The sequence below is a fragment of the Cebus imitator genome, unplaced genomic scaffold, assembly GCF_001604975.1.
Source record: "Cebus imitator isolate Cc_AM_T3 unplaced genomic scaffold, Cebus_imitator-1.0 Scaffold71, whole genome shotgun sequence".
NCBI lineage: Eukaryota > Metazoa > Chordata > Mammalia > Primates > Cebidae > Cebus > Cebus imitator.
In genome coordinates this window covers 4,896,334-4,908,946 of record NW_016107386.1, presented here as the reverse complement: position 1 = coordinate 4,908,946, position 12,613 = coordinate 4,896,334, and the positions used below count along the sequence as shown (strand labels likewise).

Sequence of the window (12,613 nt, the reverse complement as noted above, 5' to 3'; positions counted from 1 at the left end):
AAGAATCTACTTTTCTACAAATACACATAATAAGGAATACTTCAACAAGGTATATATATTAAATTTTATTAGTTTTTATTGTTTCCATTAACTCGGATATCACTAACAATTGCAGAGTTTTTTTCTTTTATTAAATGGTTAAAAGGCCTTCAAAGCTAGAATACAATTTACCCTTCTCTGAGGAGTGGCTGTTTAAGAGGGATCATTAGCTGTAATGTAGAATATGAAGGCATGCCTCTCCCATCAACAGCTGACAGTCACATAAGGTAAAGGTGGAACATCAAAGAATAAGGACTTACTTGTGAGGTGGAACTCAACAACTATCATTTTTAACATGCTTTTAACCATATGACATTTCAATTACTTTTTTTACTGTACTGATATCTTAGTTGTCCCATTTTTTAAATAAAGAATATACCAGTAATTGACCAGAAAATAATTACTACACACCCATACACATGAAATTCTATAAATAATTTGTGGCTAGAGGAGAAGGATGTTAAAGTGATCTCTTTCTGAGATTTTAGAGGCCCAGTTTCCTCATTGTGTTCCCACATAAATACTCTCATTGCAGATATTTCAAACATTATGCCAGACTTATACAGATAAAAATCCTGGAGTATGTGTTCTGAATGTGTTGGTAAAGAAAGTCACTTCATTTGAGAGGTCTCTGCCCCTTCAACCTCACCCTCCTTACCAATATACATTCATCACTGAAAAGGGAAATATTTACAAAAGTTAGTTTAGTTATGTTTAAATATTATGTTTAGCTGTCTGGAGACCATGTTCTCAAGATTTATACAAGAAATCAAGGATTAAACTTCATAACAATTAGAAAACCACACTGTGTAAAATCAAAGACTTAGTTAAAGGAAATTAAAATAGTTTTGCCATTGGTGCTAAACTGAAATGGCTCCATCTCTTCCCAACACCTGGATCAAAACCTTTTGCACTTTCATGTAAACAAACCGGGGCATGCAAAATGCTCTGTCTGCAGTAGGGTACCACCTCTGCACAGGCATTTGGGTGAAAAATGTGGAAAATGCCTAAGGACTCTTTGAAGCAGCTTAGAAGTGAGAGCAGGAAAGAGGCTCTTCTCTAGGGTAAGTTTGTTTAGTAGAAAGTAAGCAATTTGTCAGGGTAAAAGTTGACAATGTTGATTCCAACAGTTTGAACTGTGAATAAACATCCAAAGGGATTATGTTACTGAGAATTAGAAAAGATTCTACTAAACTTAATAGAACACTTGTGTTTTCAAAGATAATATGCCTTCAAGCCATACTCTGGAACCTTGGTTTAGGGTTAGAATTACCCTAAGCCCTTTCTATGCCACATTAAAGAACACAAGGTCTGACCCCTCTAATAAATGCCTAAAAATATTAGACTAATGATGGAATAAAAATATTTCATTTCCACTTATTGAATTGGAAAATACCCACTCCCCCACACACTCACATATTTATACACACACACATGCACACATACATATGAAGTTGACTAAAAAAACTTGAAGAAACATCTATGCTCTTCCCAAACATCTAAACTTAAACCCAGTTTCAGTAACCAACTTAGGGAAATACATGCATTGGCCATAAATCACTTTTAACTTTTCCCTTCTTAATGGCCTATCAAAGAGCAAAAAACAGGGCCTACACTTATGAAATCCATAATCCCCTTCTCTGCTCACCAAAGCTACATTTAAGTCTGGCTTTCATCTCATGCTTTGGGGTTTTTCACCAGGTACAAGATGAAAAGTTGGAAGAGTCTTGTGCTTTTCTAAAAGCGAAACAATTTGGTTGCCACTCAGCAATTCCTGGTGACATGCCAAGAAGCCTGTAAAAAAAAGTTAAAGTTTTCCTAACTTAGAACTTACAAAAACTAGTGTGAGATGGTCATAGCCTGTCAGACAATCCATCTTTTTGCTTTTTAATATTCATAAACAAGGGAAAACACATAGTTTTGATTTGTTAAAGTTGATTTGGGTCAATATAATGCAGGTCTGCCTTACATGGTCTCAAGGAAATGTAGGTAACTTGGACTGCTCTTCTGAGTTCACCTCAAATCTTTAATGATTCTCACATAAGATTCTGCTCTTACAATGTTTTCCAAAGCCTGACAAAAGCATGCAGCTCGTTTGCTCATTACCAGCAAAGTTTGCAAGCAGCCTGCAAAAAATAGTTTCTCCTTGTAGCTCTGACACATTTTCACTTTCCTCCTAGAACCAAGGATGTAAGGAAGCATGGCTCAGTCTCATAGCCTCTTTGCTCTTAAAAAGAAAATCAAATTCCCCAGATATTTCCAGACTCCACCAAGAATAGAACATTCTCTGCTCTGCCTAAGGACCATTATCTCTTTTACATTTCATCTTTATATTCACTGGCTTCATAGGAAGGGCATACACAGAAAGAAGAAAATAGCTGCTTCTTAAAAGACACCAAATTTAGTAATTCTCTCAAATCTACTGGCACACATCTAGAAAGTCATATTTTTAAAGGCTTCATTAGGTTTTTATTGGTTCTGTGTTTTGAGAAGAAAACACACGCTGAATCACCAGTAATTTCAAGTCAAAATATATCTGCAAACTACAAGAAGTGTTTGTAATAGAAAGACAAGTCACCACAATTTAAAAAGTGATATAGTGGGTAGAGACAGACAGGCGCATACCCCAAGTAACAAGTTGCTAACTGAATGCTCTAAGAATTCAACCAACTCCAATAGCCTTACCTGTTAATATGAGATTACTGTAAGTATTGGAGAATTGCTCCTTTAGAAGAACCAGATGCATCTGAGCTGCCTTCTCCCTTTGGAGCTCCAGCATAACATCAGGGTGCTGGGCAATCTTGCAGCCTTTCTGTTTATCTAAGGCAACATCACTTCGAACAATGTCTACGAAAAGAAAGAAAGAAGGCAGGCAGCAAAAACTAAAACAAAACAAAAAATAATATACCATCAAAGTCTTGCTTTACCCAAAATGACAGAATTAATAAGCTTCTGGCATTTTCATTAGCCTAAACAGATGCAGAAGTAATCAATCAGAAGGCTCTCCAACTCCATGACACATCTTGAAAGTTCCTCTGGTCATTTCCAAATTCTTGGGAGATCTATCTGTTTCTTAGCTCTCTCTGCCATAATTTAAGATTCTCACTCCTCAGTTCTCCTTCATGGCTCACCTTCAGGACTTATTTACCTCCTGGGTAATAAGAGATTTTTAACATTCTCTTACCATTTTCCATAGGAAAAAGTATTATAATACAATTTTGAATACTAGTGACTATGTAGGTCATTCTCTCTACCTCATGCTACAGGACCAGGTGATAGCTTCAGCATGTGTATTTAAGGGTACTTGGTCTATTTTTTTAAATTCACCTTCCAGTCAGCCTACTCAGCTCAAGTTAGAACTGCTGATCTATGGCTTACCTGGTCAAGGTTTTTTCTGCTATTTTTCATGTACCTTGAGTAAAATAGCTTAATTCTGACTCAGAAATCATTCTTTCAATCTAGAAATATTTTTTGAGTCACCAAAGAGAGCAGAGGAGGTCTAGAGTCATGGGAGATACGGCTTTTCCCCAATTATTTTCCCATACTGCTTTTTATACTTAAGTATGATTTTCATTCAAAGCAGATGTAGTCTCCAGAAAACAGCTCCCTCAAAAATAAAAATTCATACAGAATGCTTCCCAACTAGCAGGAAGCTCTCATGCCCTAAAGTTATTTATTAGTTTTTATATAATCATGTATTCTTACATAATACATCTATTAATTTACAATTAAGTTAATTTATTAAATTAATCCGATTAATTTATAATTGTTAGGTTAATTTATTAATTTAATAATTACTAAAATGAATTTATTTAACATAATTATTAATTTAATTAAATTTAATTGATTAAAATATGATTCAACTGATTCCCACAGGAACAAATGATATCATCAGCAGTAATCTAGGTGGAAACTCTAAAAACTTTCAAGTTCTGCATAGCAAAACTAAAGAATTTTAATATAGAAGACGTTAAAAAATAACTGCTTTGCTACTTTTGACACCAATGATTTTGGATGGTACTAAAAGGAAAGCTATGCTCAGTGACACTTAAGAGAAAATATAGGTCATATGGCAAAAAGGGTAGAACACTGTTTCGAAGAAGTAGTCTTTTCTTTTATATTTCTAAAGGAAAATCCCAGCTACAAAGACAAATCCATGACTATGAGAGTTAGGGTGTGTGACACACAAAGATAAGCCAGATATGAAAATGATCTTCACTAATTCTCAGGTTAAAACAGGAGAGCTGAGTAGAAATCATGCAGTATTTATGCCTAAACATATATATACCAATTTCTGGAATATGGGAAATAAAGTGAACTCATTTAACATAAATAACTAGTCTCACAGATTTTCTGAGACTTAAATACAAAAATTGAATAAATTAGTGCAAGAATATACCAGCTTTTAAGACAATCACATAGAAGTCAGGAAGAATAATAGAGCTTAAATTGATATAAATTACATTCTTTAAAACTTCTTGGATTACATCATCTCATTCAATCCTTCTAACAATACGATCAAAGTAAATAGCCGATATTGTTGACAGCTGACCCAAACCCTAAACACAATCCTTTCTCCCTTGCCTTCATCTATTATAGAGACTTAAAAGCTACAATATACAATTTTCTAGCTTTCCTTGCAGAAAAGGGTAATCATGTAACATGGTTCTGGAAAATGAGCTGCAGGCAGACTTCTCCAAAAGGGAGACTTTCTTTGCCAAATTAAAAGACAGAGCCTCACTAAGAGAAACTCAGTTTTTCCCTTTAGTCTCTTAGTCCCTCCTATTTTCTATCTCTGAAACATAGTCATGAAGCCCAGAGTTCTAGCAGCCACTTTGTAGTCTTGAGTCAAGATGCAAGAGTGGGGGTCGGACACAGTGGCTCGCCCCAGTAATCCCAGAACTTTGGGAGGCTAAGGCAGGTGGATTACTTGAGGTCAGGAGTTCAAGACCAGCCTGGCCAACAGGGTGAAATCCCATTTCTACTAAAAATACAAAAATTAGCCAGGCATGGTGGCACATGCCTGTAGTCCCAGCTACTCAGGAGGCAGAGGCAGGAGAATCACTTGAACACAGGAGGCAGAGGTTGCAGTGAGCCCAGATCATGCCACTGCACTCCAGTCTGGGCAACAGATACCATCTCATAAAAAATAAAACAAAAAAGAAACAAGAGGGTAAAGGATTACACACTAAAGGTGTTAAACAGAAAAATGGAAAGAGCTCAAATCCCTAAGGTCTTTATTGACCCAGCATACCTGTGCTAGACTGCCTATCTCTTAATTTTTCGCCATATGAGACAAACATACTATTTATGTAAGTCATTAATAGTCAGTTACCTGTTTTTAAAATCTTTACCTGTTGTATAATCCTAAATGATAAAGAACACCATTATTATCACTATTTTAAATACAAAAAAACTGAGGTCCACAAAGCTTGACTTGCACAAGTTCACATTACTTGGTCAGTCCTCAAATCCAGGTATGTTCAAAGCCAAGTTCAGTGTTCTTTCCAGAAGTTACTTCTATATGAAAACTCATGAGCTTAATAGTAGAATTATGTTAAACAATAAAAGGAAGAACTAAAAAGAAAAGCTGAATTATACTGTTACAATGGTGTTCCATACATAGTCCATGTGGAAAAGAAATATGGATGATGTTTTCTCAGAAAAGATTATAAAACTTGTATCAAAACATGTTATAAAAACTGAAGGATAGTTTCAATTATCCTGATATCTTCTGATATAAGTTTAATTTGAAGATAACACCAACTCCCTATTTCCTATCTAAAAAAATATATTGCTCAGAAAGCAGCAGAAGCAACAATTGTTACTTACATCCTCAACATCATTCCAACAAGAACCTTGCAATAAAGTGATGACATTACCTTTATATTAATAACAGTCAGAAAAGAAAATGATGAACATGCCCAAGCATATGTCCTAAACTTTAGAAAAGTAGATTTCAAAAATGTTTCGAGAAAAAAATAGATATACCATATAAAAAGGAAAAGTATAGATTCCTTATTCAACTCTAATCATTTTAAATTGTATCAAAGACTAGATAAATACAAAGCAAAAGTATATATCAAAGATGCACATGGTAATATATCTGGAGGAAGAGTTAGTATCATATATGACACACTCAAAATTCAAAATTATCTTGGCAATCTAAAAACTTACACTGAAATCCCAAAAACGGAAGGTAAAGACATGAGCACAAAGGCCTACATTTATACTGAAAATTAATAACATAAGATTTAAGAAGGGAAAGCCAGGCCAAACAGGAGCTCATATACTTAAGATCTTATTAAGATTTTTAGGCTTTAGTTAAATATCAACTTATTATAAGTCAGTGCTATGATATTGCTGTCAAAGTGATTAATGCAATCTTTGTCTACATTAATAGAACAAGAACATGCAGAATAAAGAAAGCAACACAGTTGTGCTACATTCCATGGCTACCAAGTGCAGCACAGTAAAGAGTTTGGAGTCAAGCAGACCTCTGTTCAAATCCTGGCTTGGTACCCACTTATTAATTACAAAAGTGGTAGACAAAACACCTTTCTAAGCTTTCATTTCTTTATCTACTGTTATTATACAGATACACAAAAGGCATTGCACTATTCATACAATAAGAGCGCAATGAAGAGTACCTATAAGTTGTTATTAGTATCCTGCTTGTGGTACTATATATTTCCAGCTATAATAGTCTCAGATAGATCCTGATAACCTAGAGTATATCCAAAGAAAAGTACAAATATGGAAAATAATGTTGATCTTTTAAAGTAGCTGAAACTACAAGAAATAATTAAGATCAGAGTAGAACTGAAAGAGATAGAGATACAAAAAACACTTCAAAACCTCAATGAATCCACAAGCTGGTTTTTTGTAAAGATCAACAAAATAGACTACTAGCCAGGCTAATAAGAAGAAAAGAGAAAAGAATCAAACAGACACAATAAAAAATGGTAAAGGGGATATTACCACTAATCCCACAGAAATACAAACTACCATCAGAGGACACTATAAACATCTCTACACAAATAAATTAGAAAATCTAGAAGACATGGATAAATTCCTGGACACATACACCCTCCCAAGACTAAACTGAAAAGAAATCAGAATCCCTGAATAGACAAATAACAAGTTCTGAAATTGAGGCAGCAATCAATAGTTTACCAACCAAAAATTGTCCAGGACCAGATGGATTCACAACCAAATTCAACCAGAGGTACAAAGAGGAGCTGGTGCCATTCCTTCTGAAACTATTCCAAACAATAGAAAAAGAGAGACTCCTCCCTAACTAATAACGAGGCCAGCATCATTCTGATACCAAAACCGGCAGAGACAAAACAAACAAAAAATCAGGCCTATATCCTTAAGGGACATCAATGCGAAAATCCTAAATAAAATACTGGCAAAACAAATCCAGCAGCACATCAAAAAGCTTGTCCACCATGATCAAGTTGGCTTAATCCCTGGGATGCAGGGCTGGTTCAACATATGCAAATCAGTAAATGTAATCCATCACATAAACAGAACCAATGACAGAAACCACATGATTATCTCAGCAGATGCAGAAAAAGCCTTAAATTCAACAGCCCTCAATGCTAAAATCTCTTATTAAACTAGGCATTGATGGAACATATCTCAAAATAATAGCTATTTATGACAGACCCACAGCCCGTATCATACTGAATGGACAAAAACTGGAAGCATTCCCTTTGAAAACCAGCACAAGACAAGGATGTCCTCTCTCACCACTCCTATTCAACATAGTATTGGAAGTTCTGGCCAGGGCAATCAGGCAAGAGAAAGAAATAAAGGGTATCCAAACAGAAAAAGAGAAAGTCAAATTGTCTCTGTTTTCAGATGACATGATTGTATATTTAGAAAACCCCATCCTCTCAGCCCAAAATCTCCTTAAGCTGATAAGCAACTTCAGCAAAGTATCAGGATACAAAATCAATGTGCAAAAATCACAAGCATTCCTACACACGAATAACAGACAAACAGAGAGCCAAATCATGAGTGAACTCCCATTCACAATTGCTACAAAGAGAATAAATACCTAGGAGTACAACTTACAAGGGATGTGAAGGACCTCTTCAAGGAGAACTACAACACACTCCTCAAGGACATAAGAGAGGACACAAACAAATGGAAAAACATTCCATGCTCATAGGAAGAATCAATATTGTGAAAATGGCCATACTACCCAAAGTAATTTATAGATTCAATGCTATTCCCATCAAACTACCATTGACTTTTCTTCACAGAATTGAAAATAACTACTTTAAATTTCATATGGAACCAAAAAAGAGCCTGCATAGCCAAGACAATCCTAAGCAAAAAGAACAAAGCTGGAGACATCATGCTACCTGACTTCAGACTATACTACAAGGCTACAGTAACCAAAACAGCATGGTACTAGTACCAAAACAGACATATAGACCAGTGGAACAGAACAGAGACCTCAGAAATAACACCACACATCTACAACCATCTGATCTTTCACAAACCTGACAAAAACAAGCAATGGGGAAAGGATTCCCTATTTAATAAATGGTGTTGAAAAAACTGGCTAGCCATATGTGGAAAGCTGAAACTGGATCCCTTCCTTACTCCTTACACAAAATTAACTCAAGATGTATAAAAGACTTAAACATAAGACCTAAACTGATAGACCTATGCAATATCATTCAGGAAAGAGGCATGAGCAAAGACTTCATGACTAAAACGCAAAAAGCAATAGCAACAAAAGCCAAAATAGACAAATGGGATCTAATTAAACTAAAGCACTACTGCACAGCAAAAGAAACTCTTATCAGATCAGAATGAACAGGCAACCCACAGAATGGGAGAAAATTTTGCAGTTTATCCATCTGACAAAGTGCTAATACCCAGAATCTATAAAGAACTTAATCAAATTTATAGGAACAGAAAAAAATCAAAAAGTGGGCAAAGGATATGAACTGACACTTCTCAAGAAAAGACATTTATGCATTCAACAGACACATGAAAAAAATGCTCATCATCACTGGTCATTAGAGAACTGAAAATCAAAAGTACGGTGTGATAGCATCTCATACCGGTTATAATGGCAATCATTAAAAAGTCAGGAAACAACGGATGCTAGAGAGGATGTGAAGAAATAGAAATGCTTTTACACTGTTGGTGAAAGTGTAAACTATTTCAATCATGGTGGAAGACAGTGTGGTGATTCCTCAAGGATCTAGAACGAGAAATACCCATTTGACCCAGCAATCCCATTACTGGGTATATAGCTAAAGGATTATAAATCATTTTACTATAAAGATACATGTACATGTATGTTTATTGTGGCATTGTTCACAATAGCAAAGACTTGGAACCAACCCAAATGCCCATCAATGATAGACTGGATAAAGAAAACATGGCCCATATACACCATGGAATACTATGCAGCCATGAAAAGGATGAGTTCATGTCTTTACAGGAACATGGATGAAGCTGGAAACCATCATTTGCAGCAAACTAACACAAGAACAGAAAGCCAAACACCGCATGTTCTCACTCTAGGGTGGGAGTTGAACATGGACACATGGTGGGGAACATCACACACTAGGGCCTGTCAGGGGGTTAGGGGCAGGAGGAGTATCCATTTTCTATTCCAGGACCTAATCCAAGATCCCATATTGCATTAGTTTCCATGTTTCCTTAGTTTCCTCTGGACTGTGATAATTTCTTGGTCTTTCCTTGTCTCTATTACCTTGGTGCTTTTGAAGAGTACTGGTCAGGTAATCATCAGTTTTAGGTAGAATATCTCTCGGTTTGGGCTGACCAAAGTTTCTTTGTAGTTGAAATAAGTTATGGACTTTGTGGAAAGATACCACAAAGTTATGTTTAGATCTTATTAATGGTGACATTAATAACCTTGTTCCCTTGGTTAAAATGGGTTCTAGGGGGGTTCTGCACTACAAAGTTACTATTTTGCCTTTGTGATTAATAAATATTTTGTAAGAGATATTTTTAGGCTATGCAATACCACATTTTTCTGTAAACTTTTACCCACTAATTTTACCATCCCTCAGTGTATCTCACCTACAGCAATTATTACTCTGGTGTTCCAATTCCTGTTTTTCTCATTCCCTCTACATTTATTAATTGGAATTCTTCTATAAGGAAGAGAGTTGTCTCTTTGCCACTCATTTATTTATTCAAGCATTGTGTGTGTGTGTGTGTGTGAACTTGTGGATATTATTTTATTAAGTCACATTTATTTATTTTGTTGCACAAATTGTTCCAGCTTTGGCTACTGAGAGCTCTTTCAGCTCATACTCTGTGACTTTTTGACATATCCTCAATCTTTTCTTATAAGCACTTCCTTACTTTCTGGCACCACAAAGGTCCCAGGCTCATCTTGTATTTTCCTGCCCAACCTAGAATCATCCACTTCTCTAAGGAGACTTGGTTCCTTCTGTTGGAGAATAATATATAGAAACCAGGATTTAGTACCACATGTGTTCATTGCTACCAGGGTATCACTACTTCTAGGCCCTCTCAAGTAGAAAGAGCTTGGAGAGGTATATAGGGTTACCAACTGATGTACACACATATAACTATGTTTATTTTTCTCTCTTAAAAGGAAAAGAAGAACACACTAGTCCAACTCCAATCCCACACTAAAGAATTCATTTTAGCATTCTCATTTTCTTATCTGTAATTTCTTTCTCTGACAGTGAAAAGCCTACTTTTCATAAACTACAATATATTTGCTTATTTGCTCAACACTAATATACATACAAAGTAGTTTCAGAATTGCTAACCCATAATCTTTTAAGAAACATATTTACCAACTACAGTACCATTCAAAATAAAGTTATTCAGCTTCTTTCTCCTCCAAGTTTTCAGCATGGTTGTGCCATTCATCACAATACAGTTAAATGTATTTGGCAAATCTGCAGTCTACCTTAGGTTCTCCCAATATCCTGGTTGTTTTTTTAAAATTGAAGACAGTAAAATTCACTCTTTGTTGCATACAGTCCTATGGGTTTTGACAAGTGCATAGGATCAAGTAACCACTAGCGCATTACTATACAAAACAATATGATCACCTCAAAAGACTCCCTCATGCTACTTTCCATTATCAAGCCCTCCATCCATCCTCATTCTGGCCAACACTTATTTGTTGTTTTTTGGTTTTGTTTATCTGTTTCTATAGCTTTCTCTTTTCCAGAATGTCATAACAATGGAATCGTACAATATGTAGCCTTTGAGATATGGCTTCTTTCACTTTGCAAAATGCATTTAGAATTCATCCAAGTTGTTGTCAATCAATAGTTAATTCCTTTTTATTGCTGAATAATATTCCATTGAATGGCTGTACCATAGTTTGTTTACCCATTCACCCACTGAAAGAAATCACAATATAGTTGTTTCCAGTTTTTGAGAATGAATATATAGCTTCAATAAACATTCACATACCAGTTTTCCTGTGAATATTAGTTTTCAGTTGACCTGAGTAAATTCATGAAAGCAAAGCTACAGGATCATATGGTAATTACACATTTAGCTTTATAGGAAACTATCAAACTTTTTTCCAGAATGGCTGTAGTATTTTGCATTCTCACTGGCATTGTATGAGAGTTCCAAGTGCTCTACATCCTCAACAATAATTGTTATATTCAGTTTTGTTTGTTAGACTTCTAATAGAGTTGTAGGGGTATCTCACTGTGGTATTTTCAATTATCTTTGTTTGACTTCTAATAGATTTGTAGTGTTATCTCATTGTGGTTTTAATTTCCATTTCCCTAATGACAATGATGTTGAGCATATTTTTATATACTTATTTTCCATCCATATATCTTCTTTGGTAAAGTGTCTGTTCATACCTCTTGCCTGTGTTTTATTTGGTTAGTTTCTAATGTTTTTAATTTTAAGAGTTCTTTATATATTCTAGGCACAAATCCTTTACCAAATTTGTGATTTTAAAATATTCACTCCTCGTCTATGGCGTCACTTTTTCATTAAAGTGTCTTTTACAGAGCATTTTTAAATGTTGATAAAGCCCAATTTATCTATTTTTCTTGTTTTCTTTTTATGGATCATACTTTCTTTTTTTGTTTGTTTGTTTGTTTTTTGAGACACAGTCTTGCCCTGTCCCCCAGCCTGGTGTACAGTGGTGTGATCTTGGCTCACTGCAGCCTCTGCCTCCCAGGTTCAAGCAATTATCCTGCTTCAGCCTCCTGAGTAGCTGGGATTACAAGCATGTGCCACCACACCTGGCTAATTTTTATATTTTTAGCAGAGACAGGGTTTCAGCATGCTGCTCAAGCTGGTCTCAAACTCCTGACCTCAAATGATCCATCCGCCTCAGCCTCCCAAAGTGCCGGGATTACAGGCATGAGCTACCATGCCCGGCCCATACTTTCATTAGTGTATCTAAAAACTTTTTGTTAATTCCAAGATCACACAGATTTTTCCCCTTTACATCTAGAAATTTTATAAGTGTTGTGTTTTGCATTTAGGTTTACGATTGTTTTAGTTATTTTTTGTATAAAGTATGAGAAAGGTAGCAAGGTTTATCTTTTCACAT

At 35.4% G+C, this 12,613-nt stretch overlaps 1 protein-coding gene across 1 annotated transcript in view; it reads right to left on the bottom strand.

Annotated features, from left to right (window-relative positions):
• Positions 1-2,701: 2,701 nt before the first annotated feature.
• LOC108306395 (inactive heparanase-2-like) overlaps positions 2,702-12,613 on the bottom strand; it is a 74,932-nt gene continuing 65,020 nt past the window's right edge. The window contains exon 3 of the mRNA XM_017531303.2: positions 2,702-2,886. Within this exon, the coding sequence (XP_017386792.1) occupies positions 2,702-2,886 (185 nt within the window). The remainder of the gene's footprint in view (positions 2,887-12,613) is intronic.